Genomic DNA, 18,686 nt, shown 5'->3' with positions numbered 1-18,686 from the left:
TAAATAAATAATTGACAAAATATCCACTAGAAAATCTTTCTGAACACAATTTCCTGGAAATCAGCTATACAAAAAGGTCCCTGACATTTACACGCACACACATAAGTACAGATTTACGTATTATTCACATAACCACAATATACACAATAAGTTTGGGCACCAGTAATATTGCACGTCTTCGACACAACGATCATAACAAATCAATCAAATTCTTTATAAATCCGTCAGCCCTTATAATAAAATCAAGACTCCATTCAATTCACAATCTCCAAGAAAGCCTCCGGGGCAGACGATGTCACATACACGTAAATAGAGATCAATGCCTCGAATCATTTTTTTGCAACTTTAGCCTTGCAAAATTAATGTATGGCTTAATTTAGCATTAATATACGAATACATATCTCAAGTGTCATCTTTATACCTTGTATGTACAGGCACAAATTTGCATGAACATGTAACATTTCGTATGCAGCAGGATATAAATATTATTTTCACATCAAGTCAAATCAACTCCAGAGTTGTGTAGTAAATATGTAAGCCGTGCATTTTATTTCGCCGGCAAGACCAGTCAACATCCACCTTTCTGAAGTTTTGATCATCATGTTTGCATTCCATTTTCTTTTGATTTTAATATTTTTGGAAGCAGGGTTGAAATTTGGCCGATTGGTGAGTCCCACTCAAAGTCTCAATATTTTATAAATGAATAGATTTTCACGTCACCTAAAGATTGTCAGACTGGCCATAATCCTTACATACATATTCAGTTTAATTGCCAAACAAATTTCCATGCACCGCAAAAAATGCCGTGTTATGTAATTATCACCGCGTGGTGTATATACGGGACTTCGCCGACGTGGTATTAGATTTTACATCGCCTTGTGATAATACGGACATCATGGGGTTATAAGTTTTACACGTATCATGCATGCACACCGCGCGGTGATACTTAGCACCTCCATGTTTTGCAGTGTATATTTAATGTCGTTGCACAATAGCATATCAACTTGTTGTTGATCAATAAGCTAATAATTAACCCCCAAATTAAGGGACAGATTTTTCATAAATCCATAAATTCCGCTAGAACCATCCGTAATTAAACCGAGTATTAAATACCTTTCCAGGTCCAAGGTACGCTCACGGATGATTTGAACGATGACGAAACCCTTCCTCAAAATCTGAATGATCACTTCGAACGCGTGAGTAAAATTTCAAAAAGGATTTTCACCCTTGAATTCGACTTAAAAATTCAACTTTTGACTATTTCTCAAGGTGGTCAGCCATTTAGAAAAAATCCCCACGAAGGTTGATTTTGCCGCTTTGGAGGCCAGATTTCACGAGAAATTGAAACGTTTAGAAGCCGCTAATGATGTAATGAAACTGCCAACACGCATAAACAAATTTGCAATATGGAATTTGCGTAAATAATTTGCAACTTACTTCATTTTACAGTCAAACTTAAACGAGACATGCAAGTTCGTAGTAGAGCTTCAACTGGAACAGGCCGCCATCTTGGCAGATATCAGATCCACGAGTTCCAGGATGTCTCAAAATATTAGCGCCATCTTGACGGAGTTTGTGTCCTTGAAAAATAAAGTACGTACGGTTTATGAAGCTGTAAATTTTAATTTTGCAATGTAAAATTTGCAATACAAATTGTAGTATTAGCAATTCGAGAATTTCCACGATTCCTTCCCGATATAGCTGCAAATTCATAAAAAATTACTTTTACTCGAAGTGGTATCAATTTCGCTTTTAGCTATTTACAATTCTCTCCGAACTTTCAAAAATTTCGCGCACTCTTCGTACGGAATTCGCACAAATAATTCTAAATCTCATACTACAATTTACATCCAGGTTGACTTTGAAACAGCGAAACATTCCTCAAAATGTGGGGATGATGCCGGCCTGGCAGACACTAAATTTCGCTCTAAAAAAGTAACCACTTAAGTATGAACTTGCTTTCAGAATTAAAATCAATTACTTAATTTGACAATGACTCAGCTGGTCTGCGACAATGAATGGGTCATAATTCAAAGAAGGGGTACCCCAACTCCGCGATGGAAGGAAAGGACGGATTTCGAAAGAATTTGGGAAGTTTATGAAAATGGATTTGGCAGTCTTGACGGAGATTTCTGGCTCGGTGCAAATTTCAATTTTGTGCAAATTTTCTTAGCACAAGCTAATTGTGCTTAATCCTAAATGCAATGTATGTATCTAGGTTTAGAAACCATTCATGGCCTCACGTTGGAAGGATATACACAGTTACGCGTGGACCTCGAAGACTGGGAGGGGAACAAGAAGTACGCGATTTATGACGTCTTCAGAGTTGCTGATGCCCAGGAGAAGTACAACTTAACGGTGGATGGATACTGGGGAACGGCAGGTGAATGATTGCAAATGCTGCCTAAAATTTGTGTAGCAGGTCGACTTACGTGTCATGGATACGCCAACCAAACTGTGATACCGAGATCCGGAATTGAGGTTTACAATTGACCTGTCGACAAAATATTAATGGATTTTTATACGGTCGACACGTTTTATACATCCACGTTAGGTTAGGAGTGATCGGAATAAACGTCGACGTTAAGTTGTTGACGAGTTCGTTGTCGACAAGATTACTGTTGACTAAAAATACTTCGACATTGCACTTGTGCACCCTATTGACCAACCTTATGCCAGCATACCAATGGTGCAACGAAAATCCTTATAGATTTTGGAGCATTAATTAGAAAATCATAGAACTGATTTCTACAATGTGTAGAAAACTCAATTATTTTAAAGTTGTGTGTGACAACGACTCTCATGAATTACAAGATATCAAAAATTATCACACAAAATCAGAACGAACTCTCTTTCCACAATTTTCCGCAAACTATCCTACACACGAACTAAACACTAAATTTGATCTCTTAAAATTACCTTATTTTCCAGGCGATTCATTCAGCTATAATGATGGCAAGGAGTTTAGTACATATGAAAATGACAACGATAACGCCCTGGGGAATTGTGCCGGAAAGTGGCGGGGTGGTTGGTGGCATGAGAATTGCTCTTACGTGAGTGCATTTACATACGTTTCGAAATAACCATTAAATCAGAGATTAACTAGTTTCTCACGAATTTCTTCCTGAGTTATCAGGCATTCCTCAACTCCATCTACCATAATTCCAGCAGCGTAGAAACCCCTGGGCTAGGAGTCATCTGGCACGATTGGAAAGGTGCCCATTATTCCTTGAAAAAAGCCGAAATGAAGCTTCGCAAGCCACTCCGGCTCATCTAACAAGGACTCTGAAAACTAGCCTTATTCACTCTATTTTTATGTTGAATTACATAAAATTTTTATGAGTGCAATGCTACAATTTAATTTTACGTTTTAAAAATATTTTATAGAAAATATAGAAATTATTTATAGAAAATTTACAGAATATGGAATAATTTAGAGATAAAATCGCATTTTGTGGGTATGAATCCAAGAAGAAATTACTGCTGAATGATTTCCACAAATATTAGAGATATTTAAAATCACCGAGATGACATCGATTCTGCAACAGCCCCTTCCGCCCATCATAAATACAATGGGGACACATTATATTACTAGCGTTCAAAAACTTATGGCACTTTTTTAAAACTTAATAAAATTGAGAAAATTCATTCTCAAAATACACAACATTATTTTAGAATGATGTTTTCATCCTTACAAGTTGAATAATTTTTTGGGGAATTTTTTGTGAAGAGCGAATGGTCTGCATCGTCAAATTGGTGTAAATAATGTACAAATTTTCACAAGTTGCAACATAAGTAGGAGTTGTGAAGAGTATTAGCAATTATTACTCAGATTTTGGGATTTTCTACCTTTAATTTACATATCAAAGCAATTACTGTTTCTTAAAGTGGATGTGCGACTGCCTCAATTACATCAACTGGCACACAATAATGTACACAGGATTTTACTGTATGAATGCCCAGTATTCCGATTCTTGTCTGCAAAAAAATATGAGTAAGCAATCTGTGACCCTGTAAATAATTCGGCAAAAATTGATTGTTGCTTTAAGCCAGGTGATGTTAACTATGTAAATTAGTGTAAAATTAGGATTTTAAGGTGGAACTCAAGCCCATAAAGCATAGGGAAATTAATATTTTCAGAAACTTAAGTCACCAGACAATTTTTTTTACATCTTTCTATGAATTTTTCCCTCCTAGATTTTGAGAATTGTGTACTTCTAATTAAAATTATGTCGCAAGCGAAATTGCGAATGCTTAATCATTCACCTTTATTATTACCCTGATTTCACATATACGTGAAATAACATAACTACTCCAGTTTGCAAACCTCTACATCAAGAAAATCCAAAATCATAAAGTTGTCACTTTTTCAAGGAGCTATGTTAGAAATCGAAATTATGAGAAGGAATAAATTTTGCAATAAAGTTCGGAAAGGGTAAAAAGGAAATTATATTTGCACTCTCTGTATGGGACTATCCCATATAAATTTGTCAAATCTCTCAATCGAGCTGAAGTTTTATTTGGAAGTACATATTGTTAAATTATCTGGGTTAGAATTTAACAAATATTTGAGAGTTATTATTAGTTAACATCTGGCCTACATTTAACCAAGAATGCTGTAACACATATTATCTTATTATGTAGCATAGGTTATAAAAAATCGTGATCATGATTAACAAATCAGTCTCTAGAAATATATGATTCTAATCGAATGTCTAAAACTTCCACACATATTTAATGATTTATATTAACGCTAAAATTCGACAATATTGATCGTTTGTATTTTATTTTTGTACTGTTAAACACATATTTAACAAAGGTGCATTTGTTTATTTTACATATACATTTACATCAATTGATATTACATTATCATGATTTCAAACGGGTTTAGCAACTCGCACAATGTTTGGCTGTTTCTGTTCCACCTTGTCACAAAAGAGGCAGGGGCACCTTTCCGTGTGTCTCTTAACAGACCTCACTCTTATCGAGGAGGTATTATAATTCGTATTATCCACACAGGCAGGAAAACCGAGGTAATTAACGGCTGGATACAGCAGCCAATAAGAACTGCGACCGGTGACTATAACAGATCGGTAGGTAAAGTCCACATCCGGGAGGTCGTCAGACACGAGGGTATGTTCTCCCTCGAAGTCAGCTCCCGGGTAGAAATTAATGCTCGGTGCGTTTATCGATCCGGGTACTCCTGTCATTCTCAGGGATTTTGGACGAGATCCTGTAAACGATTTGACACAGCCGGAAGTCTCCCATTCCCACTCGGAAATGTATGAATATCCACTCCCTGTAGTGTAATTTTCCGCTCCGTGTAAAATCCAACTGGTGTAAAAAGGGGAAAACATTAGTTCGAGCGAGAGGAGAATTTAATTAACTTAATTTGTCGCAAAAATAATCACATTTAAAATTCATATTATTACAAAAATCTCTGGTTTCTGCATAAAAACTAGATAACTAGAAAAACTAGATTTCTTACTAAAAGTTTGAATTAATAATGTGGGTATTCATTGCAAGTTCGCACAAAATTTTGACTCGAAAATTGATTTCCGAACGTTCCCATTTCCAGGGCAAGTGCGAATATGCGAACTCGGGCCCTCAATAATAAAATTTCGAAAACTTATTTCAGCAGAATGAAAACCACGAGAATTTAAATATTGAGGGCTAAATTGTGAATTTACTGATCTGGATTAATCAAGTGTTCATTTTGGCTGCTTCCGTTAAAAATTCAGCTCCTCTTAATTCATATATCTTAATTATTTGCTAAAATATATTCAAATTTCATTATAGAATTTCATTCGAATTTCATTTCTAAAATTATACTCACTTTCCATGCAGGCAATAAATATAGTCTGGATTCTGTTCACTGCCCTCGTAAAACAACTCGTACTTCGTCAAGTCTGGGATGTCCCTTTCCGAGTACATGTTGAAGGGACCCACGCTGTCGTACAAACTGTACAAGTGGATGAATGGCACCTGCGCGACGGCAAGGGCAAGAAACGAGGAGATAAGAATTGCTCGAAACATTTTTTAACTCAAGATTTCTTTACTTTTTTTTGATCGGAATTTAATTAATTACAGCTGAAATAATATCAATCCAATGAACGGGCAAATTATGTGCAAATGCAGAGTGAGCAATCCCCTTTTATTCTTTTGCTTGCAACGCAATACAAATTAATTAATGTGCAAGTCATACTGATATCATGAGATAATTTATATCGAGCCATGTTCTATTAAAGTTCAAGTGTATCGCGTGTTTCTCACTTGGAACAAAGTTTGACTCCGTTTAACGAACGAGTCGAGATGAAAGGCTGGTTCTTACGCAATATTTTGGGGTGTTGGTCCCACATGATAAAAACAACATGTCAATCATGCCGTTATTCATCATGCCAACCGTGTGTCATACTAATTGTGACATAGTTTTATGCACGTAAAAAATCGTTGCACTTTGAAACTTGATGTTGTGATGGATAATTGGAAGCCTGTTCCGACCCAGGGTTTAATTGTGATGGGGTTTCTGGGTTGCAAATAGGTATGACACATTCGGTTCTACTATATTTGTATCATTGGGATTTTACTGGGATTAACATATTTACGTCAAATTTAATGAAATAAGTAAAACAATGTTCAGAAATCGATTGCACCAATTTGTACATGATTTCACAATCACATGAACTTTTGCATTTAATAATGTTACCTTCACCCATTAAGTCAAGCCCAGTACCAACCAGGAAATCCCGTCTAAAACCTAATAATACATATCAAATCCAATGGGTTGTTCTAATACAAGGTCCGGTGTTCATTTGTCACGGAGTAGTGTCAACATGTGGATCAAGCGCCTTGATGCTAGGTGTGTATATTTACCAAGTGGTAGCGATTTATCCACAACCAGTTTCAAAATTTATGTCATACGGTTATAAACTAAACATCGCGACGTTAGAGTCACATATGGACATTACGCGATCAAATGTTTTTTGCAGTGTACCCGTATAAAAATTTTAACGGATTGTATGCAGAAATTTGGCTGGATTTTATGCAGCAATTTGGCTGATTTTTATGCAGAAAATTTATGCCGGGTGATTTGTGCATAACCTGTGCAGGATTATGCATAATTATGTTATGTTTTTTTTATTAAAAATAGAGATTGCTAGCCACAAGCTTTGTATGAAGAAAAGTCTCTTCATAAAAATATCAGTTTATAAACTTTTATGCAGAATATACTCACCACAACTTTCATGCATAAATCATTGTGCCGAATAAGTGTGCCGTATTATGCAGAAGTCGCCACACGATTTTTATACGGGTAGTAAAACTCAGGTTTCCCCCGACCTTGATTATTAATTAAAAATGTACATGGGCATCCCATCTCTGCTGTACTGACGAGTAACTGATTGAGAATTAAAGAGACTCGAATGATATTAGTCATTTAGCTTTGAATCCTTATAAACTAATTTCGTTTATAAGGATTAAAATGTTCAGTATATTATACACTGAACATTTTTCATGAATTCGAAGTACAGATACATACACTACAAATGGCAAAATACATTTGTATCGCAAATACATTTCTGAAAAAGTTTCCAAAGTATATTACAAAATACATGACACATTGTAGTTTATCGAAAATACAAAATACTGTACTTTCGATACATTTTAAAATACACAAAGTTTTAAAGGCCAAAATCCGGGGAAGTGAAATCGAAAATACATATTCTAAATTATCCGAAATTCTTCTTCAGAATTAGTAATTAAGTACACATAAAAGTACTAAAATACTACTAAATACTATGCACTAAATCCGACGGAACGGAATTCAGAATTTTCCTGAACGGTACGGTACGATGTTAAAATCCGCATGCTCCGATCCGGCCTGAATAAATTATCATTTCGTCCCGCCGGATTGCGAGCCATATGTAATTCCAACACAATTATGCTCATCATTTATGCTTGCGTTTCCAAATTTTGTCATTTATTTATTTAATCCCCTTAAATCATTTGACAGCCGTGATGCAACTAAATATTTAATTACTGACGAATATGAATACGTATTTTAAGATTATTATTATTAAGATTATTCCACCCTGCATAACAATCTTGGTGCTTTTGGTTTGCCTGGTATTCGACCAAACTCACTTTAATATTTCATCCCAGAATTTATCCAGGCCATGGCATTATCACCTTTAGTCGTCAACAAAACCAACTCCAGATTAATAATTTATGAGAATCTGAACACCCGAAAGGTAATCTAGCCTTCCCCTATCTTGTTCGTCCATGTGTGCATACTTTATTGTACAACTTCCTCTGTAATTAAATACACTCTTAAAAATCCGATCGAGTCGTAATTCTCCTCCGCTGTGGTAATGATGAGTTACTTCCTTCGAATTGATTCCTTACTCACTAGTAGATTTTTCATTATAATTTTCAATTTTATGATTGTATATTTCAATTTAAATTCAGACTTGGTATAACCATTGATGTAATAACGTGTATAATCTATGGGCCTTGTAGGATTAAATGAATAAATTATTATTATTATTCTTATTATTATATTATAGTAAATTTTTCATTGCCATCCCATTACTCAGCGGTAATGCTGATTATTGCCAACCCTGGTAGAGTCACATATGTATTCCGCTCGGTAATGCTTTTATCACAAGTTTGCTAAGAGTGTACTAATAACTATTATTATAATTAAATTCTTTACCCAGCCATACAGACAAAACCAGTAATACGAGAATATTTAAAATCCTGTCACTCTGTCGGCTCCTACAGAGATAATCTTTACCACTTCTCTTATCTAAAATGCTTATCAAAGATATCTTCTTCATAAAACGTAACCTCATGTATGGGGCGTACTTTGGTTGTCTCTTTGTAAAATGGGATAGAAAACAGGACAAAGTAGTTGTTAGGTGGAAGGGTCAAAAAGTGGGCATTTTGACGACCCTAGTTGTCCACTTCTTCATCTGCTTGACCCGTTTCTTGGTCACTTTTAAGTACACGTCAAGTCTAGTAGATCAGGCGGAGGCTGGAATGGGAGCGGTAATTTATACGACTACTTTCCTACTAAGGCTCGACCTTCCCATTGATCTCGTTTCTGTTCAACTTGTCAATTTTCTGATTGCTCAACCCAACAAGGGCTTTGGTACGGTACAAGATTCCAAAAACCTTGCCGCATTTTGTTTTGGTCTTCGTATCAAAATTAGATCAAATCCGTTTTTCTTACAAATTACAAAAGTGGACAGTGTTTGCCATAAAAAAAATGTCTGCAAGAATTTTTTTCACGAATGATTTCTTTCCAAAGCTTGGCGACACCTGCTGGGATATCCATGTTACGATAGTAGTACAAAGAGCGCGCCGCTAGGTGGAGCCACTTTTTGACATTTTCTGTAATTTATTGCAGTGCACGAATATGCCAGAATGGTAGACTTTTGAGCCCTTACGCCTAATGTTAACTCGGGATTTACCACTACTTTTGCCGTCACTTTTCCATTTTACTTTTGCTTTCGCAAATATTAACTCGAACGGCAAAGCTAAAGTAAAACTTTGACTTTGCCATAGATTTTACTTCGCCATCTGGGGTATTTTGACTCAACTTTCACTTTCACTTTGCCGTTACTTTTAAGTTACTTTTAACGCCTAATGTTAACTTATGCTTTCTACTTTCTCTTTACTATCAACTTTCACTTTACTTTCCTATTACTTTCCTATCGGTAATATTAAGTTCAGGTGAAAACCAGTACTTTCACCTTGCCGTCACATTTTACTTGCTCCATACTGCGGTAAAGTTAAAATTACAGAATTAGAAATGATAGAAAAAGTGATCTCACTTTTTTAGCAAATTTATTAAGTAGCGCAAGCTACTTTATGCGATCGGTTAGTTAGTCTGTCCGTCCGTACGTCCGTCCGTCTGTCCGTCCGTCAACACTAAAACTCTAGAACGGCTTGTCTCAGCGATCTGAAATTTTTAACACATGTTCTTCACGGCTATGGGGTGACACCCTATTAAGGGGGTGTGACCACTTTGTCGACATCATGTCGAAAAACGTCGCCATGGCCTAATTTCGGCATTTTTTAGTCGATTGGCATGAAATTTGGGCAAAACATGTTTTTCGGTGTTGTTGACATGTCGCAATATGGCGACTAAGGTTTCGAAACTTTCTTCGCCAAATTCTGTCGCCATGGCCTAATTTCGGCATTTTGCGGTCGATATGCATGAAATTTGGGGAAAACATGTTTTTTGGTGTTGTCTTCATGTCGCAATATGGCGATCAAGGTTTTGCGACAAATTTTGTCGCCATGCCCTAATTTCGGCATTTTGCGGTCGATATGCATGAAATTTGGGGGAAACATGTTTTTTGGTGTTGTCTTCATGTCGCAATATGGCGATCAAGGTTTTGCGACAAATTTTGTCGCCATGCCCTAATTTCGGCATTTTGCGGTCGATGTGCATGAAATTTGGGGAAAACATGTTTTTCTGTGTTGTCGGCATGTCGCATTATAGAGCATGTGGTCAATTAATTAATTAATCAATCAGTCAATCAATTAATTAATTAATCAATCATTAATCAATTAATTAATCAATCAGTAATTAATTAATTTAATTAATTTGAGCTTTATAGCGCAAATTAATTCTCAGCATCCTCAGCATTCTCAGCATTATTGCGCTATTTATGTATCGTGCTTTGCCGCACTTTATTTTTTGTATTACCATGTGGAAGAATAAATTAAAACTGACCATCTTTCGACCAATTTACAAAAAATATCGAAATTGACATCAACGAAAGGTGCGTACGTTAGAACTATAATTCTAAATATCGAACTATTGAGGTGGAATTGTTTCAAATTTCGGTATCCAAATTTTGGAATGCAAAATCGTTTATTCCGATTTTGTAAAACCGGTCAAAAACCGATTTTCGATTTAAGCGAAAGCCGGTTTTAGAATTTTCACGATAACCGGTTTTTAAAATATTACGCACTCGAAAGCTGGTTATCGATTTAAGATGTCTATCATATTATTTGGATACGAATTGCTTGAATACTTTATTCCCTAGTTTATATTTAGTTTCAATTTTGTACTAAATTTTCAAATTTGCACTAAAACTGTTTTTGCACAGATTCGAAAACAGGTTTTACCAAAATTTTGAAAAACCGTAATAACCGAGAATCGGTTTTTTGTAAACCTTCCAATTTTGGACGCCTTATTTCTAATACGAGAACTTCGAGGTGATTGTGAATTATTCTGAATTCTTGCATTACATCATTTTAATTTTCAATAAAACAGCAAAATGAAACTATTTTTTCAAAAATTAGTGAAAATTACTTTCACTTTGCCCGAAAAGTAGAATCGCAATGTACTTTTAAAAGTAACATAAAAGTAACGGTAAAGTGAAAGTGAAAGTTGAGTCAAAATACCCCAAATGCAAAAGTAAAATCTATGGCAAAGCCAAAGTTTTACTTTAGCTTTGCCGTTGGAGTTAATATTTGCAAAATCAAAAGTAAAATGGAAAAGTGACGGCAAAAGTAGTGGTAAATCCCGAGTTAACATTAGGCGTAAAAGTACATTGCGATTCTACTTTTAAGGCAAAGTGAAAGTAATTTTCACTAATTTTGTAAAAATGGTTTTCATTTCGCTGTTTTATTGAAAATTAAAATGATGATGTGCAATAAATATGATTATTGCTATCTGCAAATTAAACTGTAAATCAGTGTTTCGTTTCTTGCGGGTTTGCAGCATTTCTTGCACTGCAAAGCAATAAACTGCAAAAAATGCAAGGTGAAAAAAAACCGTAAAAAGTGCAAGAAACGCGACGCCATCTAGCGACGTGCCCTATGAACTATAGCGGCGGGAAGGAGTTTCTTGCAACTTGCATTTCTTGCAGGTAAAAATGACTGCAAGAAACCACTTTCTTGCGGTTATTTCTTGCAGGTGGTTACTTGCACCCGAAACACTGCTGTAAATATTTGTAGCGGTATTCAGATATAATTCTGGATCATCTCAAAGTTTATGTATTGAATAAGGCGTCCAAAATCTGAAGGTTTTTAGAAAACCGGTTCTCGATTATTCCGATTTTTTCCATTTTGTTAAGACCGGTTTTCGATTCTATGCAAAAACGGTTGCAGTACAAATTTTTAAATGTAATACAAAATTAAATATAAACTTGGGAATAAGGTATTTCATAACAATTATTTTTTATAACAACAATAAGAAATATTAAATCGATAGGCGATTTTCGGGTGCGTAAAATTTATAAAACTGGTTTTCTTGAAATTTGTAAACCGGTTCTCGGTTAAATCGAAAACCGGGTTTTAACCTGTTTTAAAAAATCGGAATAAACAATGTTGGATGTCGCAATTAGAAAAGAGTCTGTTTTTTACATATTGGTCGAATATGAGAGATAAATTTTCCTATTATAATGAATTTTGTAATTTTAAGTTAAAATTTTTAACCTTACCGCATTATGGAGAGAGGAAAAAGTGATAGCACGGTGAAAGTACTGGCTTTCACCTGAACTTAAAATTACTAATGAGAAAGTACTGGGAAAGTAAAGTGAAAGTTGATAGTAAAGAGAAAGTTAAAAGCATAAGTTAACATTAGGCGTTAGTAAATCATACTTTCCTATCTTTAATCCATTCAACTTTTCCCAGGTGGCACTAAGCTCCAACTCTGCATCAATTTCTTATACGGCGCTGCCGAGGTGACAGGTTTGTTCCTGTCCGTGATCATATCCACTCTAACGATTCTAACTCCTTGTCAGCCCATTCTGTTAAGCTGTCTATTCTGCAAGGATGGCAGCCTTCTCACCGGACAAAGTCACACCACCATCTACGCAATTAAACTATCATTCGCCATCCTTGAATTCATCTCCCTCCAACAACTCGTCACCACCTCGGTCTACTACCTAGCAACTGTATTACTCCATGGAATCTCATTTTTGTGGATGTCCTGCACAACCTTTGTCCACGGTTACACCCCGGCTTGCAATATTGCCTGGCTTCTGGCCTACAAGGAGCTAAAAGTTTTCGAAAAACTGTTAAATTATTGCACAAAATCGCGAATTTTCCTCATCACGGCACTTTTAGTGCCAGGCTTGCAAATTTTATTGTGTTATACGTCCCTCAAATTATTTCATGCTGAGCACATCTCCAACTTTGAGGCATCTCTGTTTCTATGGGCTTACTTTCTTGTCCTGGTTTTTACAATGTTATTGTTCTCTGCAGCGGCACAGATTAATAGTTTGAGTGTAAATTGGATCGCAAAGTTTAAGGGGAGCAGTGACAAAAAATTGGAGAGAAGGATGCACAAATCGCTGATGTCGTTGAGGTTGGAATTTGGGAATAATTTCGTAGAAACGTTGACCCCACTTGTGGTACAGGAATTCTGTGTGAGACAAACGGTTTCATGTCTTTTGGTGAAGCGATAGGATTTGAACATTTTTCGCAAATTTGTTTGATAATTATTCTGAATTTCAATAGTTTTTCATAAAACTCATCGTATAAATTCATTTATATTTTGAAATATTATGAGACGCCTTGTTTATATTTCATGCAAGCACATTCGTATGGCTTTTGTAGGTACATCGTATTGTTGAACTTCAAATAGAAATTTTTACATGAATAATGAATTGTAATATTGTAAAAAAATAGTTACCCATGGTAGTGACGTCTTATGAATACATGCCAGACACTCTCACATAACATTATGGTCTGTATATTTAAGAATTCCATGCAAAATTGGGTCTAATTTTAATCCCCAGACAATAAGCGAGAAAGGTATTTTTCGAGTGACATAGTATTTTGCATTTTCTGTTAGATACATACTTACATAATTAATTCAAATTTTTAGCATTAATTACGGTTCGAGTTAAGCTTTGTCTTAAAGCAGAAGTGCATAAGTATTTAAATTATAAAATAGGCAATTTGCTGTTCTAGGTCATGACCCAGAATTTACACTAGTTCTTGAAGTCTGCAGAATATAATTAATTATATAATTACTTAATAAGTATGGTAGGTATTGTGACATGTTTATATGTGCGCTATACCCTAATGATGGGATAGTAGCTTCATATGCATGTTCTTTGAGTGAGTTCCGATCGTGTAAGTCAATTTAATAACGAACTTACAACAGACTGTATTGCAATTTGATATGAAGACTCGTTGGGATGTCCGTGGGGACACTCTCTAAGTCTAGATGGAAAGAGGTTGGGAGTTCGGCTCCCACCAACGCGATCTTTTTGCAAATTTGGAATGCAGTCATGTTACAGTATTTAGCACTTGGTCTTGGTAATACTGAAATTCGCAATGTGAAGCTTTTCGGTATATATAAATTCTGCCCATAAATGATTCACATTTACATATTCAAACTAAGCTAGAGAACTAAGTATTAATTAATGATTATCTATGAATTATGCGTAGTGATTAATGTTTCATGTAAAATCAACCATTTGTTTACAGAATTTATCCAATTGTTTTATTAAATTTTAAAGGAATTACAGAAAGAATAAATTTAAACTTTAACACGATTTCAAGAAATTAATTCGTTCCCGCAATTGTTTCAGTATTGTATTTGTCCTCCCTTCCGGTTTGCATTTGAATACATTTCAATTAAAATGTCGATTAAATCCAGGAATTGTGAATACAATGCTGGGACAGCTGCGTACCGTGATGACTATCTATGTAGTTGAACTCTTGCAATCAATGTTTCACTACAGTCTTAGCAACTTGGTAATAAAAAAAACAAGCGGAGTAGATATATGACTCTACCGTGACGGAATTAAAGATTTACACCATGTTGGTATAGATTTAGTAATAAAATAACACTTTTTGGTAATAATTTTAACACTAATTTGTGTTTCTTTTTTTACCATATAGTACTGTTTTAATACCAAATCATTACTATCGCGGTAGAGTCATATATGCACTCCGCGCAGTAATGATTCATTAAAATTTTGTTTAGAGTGTATCTTTTAACTTTAGAAACTGAGATCTAGATGCCGATTTTGAAAATAATCGATTCGATCTACTTGTTCAGAAAACCGAAACAATGAGAACCATTAAATGCAAAAATTATTAAAATGTGAATACCAAAATTGTTTTAGTAATTTTGGTGTATGCTTTTTAGCATGTTTTGGAGCCCATGTACATATATCAACTTTCAGCATGTGTGTACAACTTTTGCAATTCTACAAACTATCGACTAAAATGAACCTGTAGATAATTTGGTTTATCACCATCCTGTTATTAAACCCATTAATATCGCTAAAGTTTGTGTGTGCTGAATCAATCGAGTAGAAAATTTAATACTATGGGCGTCCAAATCCCGTCGAATCAGGTACCTGTGTGCCTGTCACTCCTTATGTTTTTTACTCTTTGAAGGTAATTAAATATTTCGGGAAACTAAAATAATAAAAATGGACTATAAATTATATACCTTATTTTACCTTCTCCTCTCAAAATTCCCTGTTCAAACTCGTGCTGGAGGATTATTTCGCATCATGAACCACAAAATTTTTGATGGTTGCATTCTCAACATTTGATCAGATTTTCAAAAAGATTATTTTCCCAATGAGTTTAGAACTGGGATTTCCTTCGTTCTCGACAAAGTATACGGGAGACGGCACAGATTCATCAATTTTTGGGGACACAACCCCCATCAACTTAATCTGGATGGCTAACCGGCGCACGGACTCATGTATAATTTTTCTCGTCGATAAATACGTCCCCCAATTGTACCCCAACTTCTTCTATGTCCTTCATGGGCTAGCCTACAATGATTTGGACCCTCACTTCATCCTGCTGCATTCCCGCCACCACGCTAACGAAATGCTCCCTATGTTTCGAACACAGCCATACTACATCTCGGCCACCATCGTCCTGGCACGAATCTCGCAAAACCCTTGTCCGCATGTTCCCCTCGGTCCGACATCCAATTCCAATCCTTCCCGCCACTCTGGATCAAATTAGTCGCCATTCTCTCAGAATGCTTCCCCCGCTGGACAAGGACATCACCTACATTGCACACTCTAACATACGTCCCCCGAACTATCTCAATAAGGAAACACTTTCCTGCTCTGCTCGTTACTGGGGATTAGCAACGTTTTACCCGACCTGCACCGCATACTCGTTAAGCAGCCACTTCAACTATTCCATGACCCAGCAGTATAAGGGGCAAGAGGGATTGGGATAGATAATTTTTGTCGAAATGGCAAATTCGACATTTTACCAGACCATCTTTATCAACAGGAAGATCTCAAAAATGCAACTGCTAAGCTACGCGACACGGTATTTTGAATTTACTTTCGTATTGTACACCGGGCAGAGAGGGAGTCTGGATTTCGTGAAGCTGCTCGAACCACTCGATCCCTGGATTTGGATCGGCCTTACTATCGGTTTCCTAGTCACGTTTGTCAGTATTATATGCCAGGCCGAAAAGCGGGAGAAGATTGGGGGCGTTCTCTTCAAAGTGTTCTCTGTGATGCTGAATCAGTCTCAACATGCCGCAGAGGGGGACAATGTGCTACCAAATATGGTCACCATCCTGAATACCACGTGGACTTTGACGTTATCAATAATCTCGACGATTTTATTATACAACTCAAATATGTATTTTAAAAACTTTTATGTAACCATTTTATTTGCGGAGAAGGCTGTTTGGTGAATATAACATTATGTCGTAAGGGTTAGTTCATCATAAATAAATGAATAAATGAAGTAAAGAAGATCTGGATGTGGTGCACTATGAATGTATTCAGTTCTGGGAAGAGGGGTTGAGGAAGGAGCTCTCTCATATACATAATTTTGGCATTACCTCGCCTGGAGAGTGATTTGGTGTTGGCTCTGGAGAGTGATGTCAGATTGTGTAAGGGATTAGAGGTAGCTGGCATTGGCCCTGTTATAAGGGCGATCTACTTTCCTACTTTGTCATGGATAATCCTCCCACCACACCGGACACGATCGAAGCCTTGGACCGCTCGGGCATCATGAATACTACGAATACCTTCTATAAAGTGTACTACGAAGTAGTATACTCCATTCTGATGGAGGACGTATTGCCAGATCTGTCACGTGGTGAGGATCCGCTTGCCCAGTTCTATAAACGTCTTAACGCGAGCACAATCCTGTTAACGGGAAAAGTGGAGTCGTTGGTGGCGAATTCTAGCCGAAACAAACCTGTCGCTAGTGATCGAGGGCTTATCCAAATTCCCGATACGTTTGCAACCCTAGACGATAAGAGGGTTTCAGAGTGGATGAAATTCTTAGCCGAAACACTGACTATGTCATTCAGCAGAAGAAAATGGTTGGAAGGATTAATCCCTTGTTGAGTCAGATGCCATGGTATGTGGATAATTCTGAGTATACAGGAATGATAAGGAAGGGGTTGGCGAGGTTGTGGGAGAGCGGGATTTATGAAAATTGGCGATAAAATGATGCTTGGCATCGCATCATTGAACTTTTGAAGATCAGTGATAAAATTGGTAACATGATCGGTTTGAATTACTACGGAGTTTTTGTTATAAGTGGGAAGGATATAGTTACAGAGAATCAATTTTCTAGCGATTTTGCCCCAGTGGACGTAGATAATTTGAAAATATTCTTCATCATATATAGCTTAGGGATATTTGTAGGGATACTTTGTTATTTGGGGGAAGGTCGCAAAATCATTGGGCGGAGGGTACGTGAGAAGTTCAAATCAGTGTTTCTCCGGTTAAAAACATTTGCATAAAATCGTGAAGGAACTAACATCTAGGTATTGTTAGCTCTGGGACAAATTTTTGGCCCTTACTAAGACTCGTAATAAGTTGGAAGTTTTGCGATATCCCAATATGTTTTTATAGGCCTTTGAAAATCACACATATTTTCATAACATTTGATTATACTTACGTTGTACCAAAACAGAGAACAGTATTAAAAAATATGTTGATACTATCAGTTCAAGTGTATATGCATGGCATATACATATTTATATAAATTGTAATCACCGTATGTCTTTGATATCGGACTTGCTACAAATTATAGTTTTCCGAAATATGGTTAAACATGTATTACAGGATGCAATTATTTCGAGCCATTTCTCCATGTATTGTTTGTGGATAAACGCTATTAAATTACATGCGAACATATCTAAAATAATTACGATTCAAACTGTTTACAACGCAAAACAAAGTTTTTAATTTGACTTTGACCGGACGCTAGTTCATATCGAAACAGTCCTATGAATGCCTTAGACCCACGACATGGCGTCCAACCCCGTTTCATCCTCGTTTCTCGAACATTCTACTAAATTTGGTTGGTTTTATTCCCAACCCCGGATTCAATGGCACAACGGAAAAAACTGTTTGGTATACAAAACACGTCACAAGCGCACACTACTCTGGGATCTTGACATGTTTTTAGCCGTGGATATCTGTGGTTTATCATCGTTTGGATATTTACTGGTTAAAAACATATTTTGTCGAAACGGAAATACGGACACAATTAGATTGATTCATTCTCTTATGATATTATTTTTCGGCATGTTGAACATTCACGGGGTATGGTTGCACGTTATGACCGCTTTTTATGGCGAGGATGCCGTCAAGGGATGGAATGGGCTGAGGAGGTTGGAACAGGATGAGTCAAGTAAGCCAATGGTGTAGAGGCCAAAATTAGTAAGAGTTGGTCTGAAGGCTTGTGTGGTCACC

The 18,686-nt window shown here is 36.3% G+C and overlaps 2 protein-coding genes across 2 annotated transcripts; one reads left to right on the top strand and one right to left on the bottom strand.

Moving 5' to 3' along the window:
• Positions 1-455: 455 nt before the first annotated feature.
• On the top strand, positions 456-3,465 carry LOC110855196 (fibrinogen-like protein 1). Its single transcript, XM_035855979.1, has 9 exons — positions 456-666; positions 1,122-1,196; positions 1,270-1,368; positions 1,450-1,593; positions 1,855-1,935; positions 2,002-2,140; positions 2,219-2,383; positions 2,932-3,053; positions 3,137-3,465. The coding sequence occupies exons 1-9, from the start codon at positions 601-603 to the stop codon at positions 3,275-3,277; spliced, it is 1,032 nt and encodes a 343-aa protein (XP_035711872.1). The 5' UTR covers positions 456-600; the 3' UTR covers positions 3,278-3,465.
• Positions 3,466-4,486: 1,021 nt separating this feature from the next.
• On the bottom strand, positions 4,487-6,118 carry LOC110855348. The gene is made up of 2 exons (XM_022103779.2): positions 5,837-6,118; positions 4,487-5,334 (listed from the first exon to the last, which is right to left on the bottom strand). The coding sequence occupies exons 1-2, from the start codon at positions 6,034-6,036 to the stop codon at positions 4,878-4,880; spliced, it is 657 nt and encodes a 218-aa protein (XP_021959471.1). The 5' UTR covers positions 6,037-6,118; the 3' UTR covers positions 4,487-4,877.
• Positions 6,119-18,686: the final 12,568 nt, after the last annotated feature.

The sequence above is a fragment of the Folsomia candida genome, unplaced genomic scaffold (assembly GCF_002217175.1).
Source record: "Folsomia candida strain VU population unplaced genomic scaffold, ASM221717v1 Fcan01_Sc012, whole genome shotgun sequence".
Classification (NCBI taxonomy): Eukaryota; Metazoa; Arthropoda; class Collembola; order Entomobryomorpha; family Isotomidae; genus Folsomia; species Folsomia candida.
This window is presented reverse-complemented; position numbering and strand designations above follow the sequence as displayed.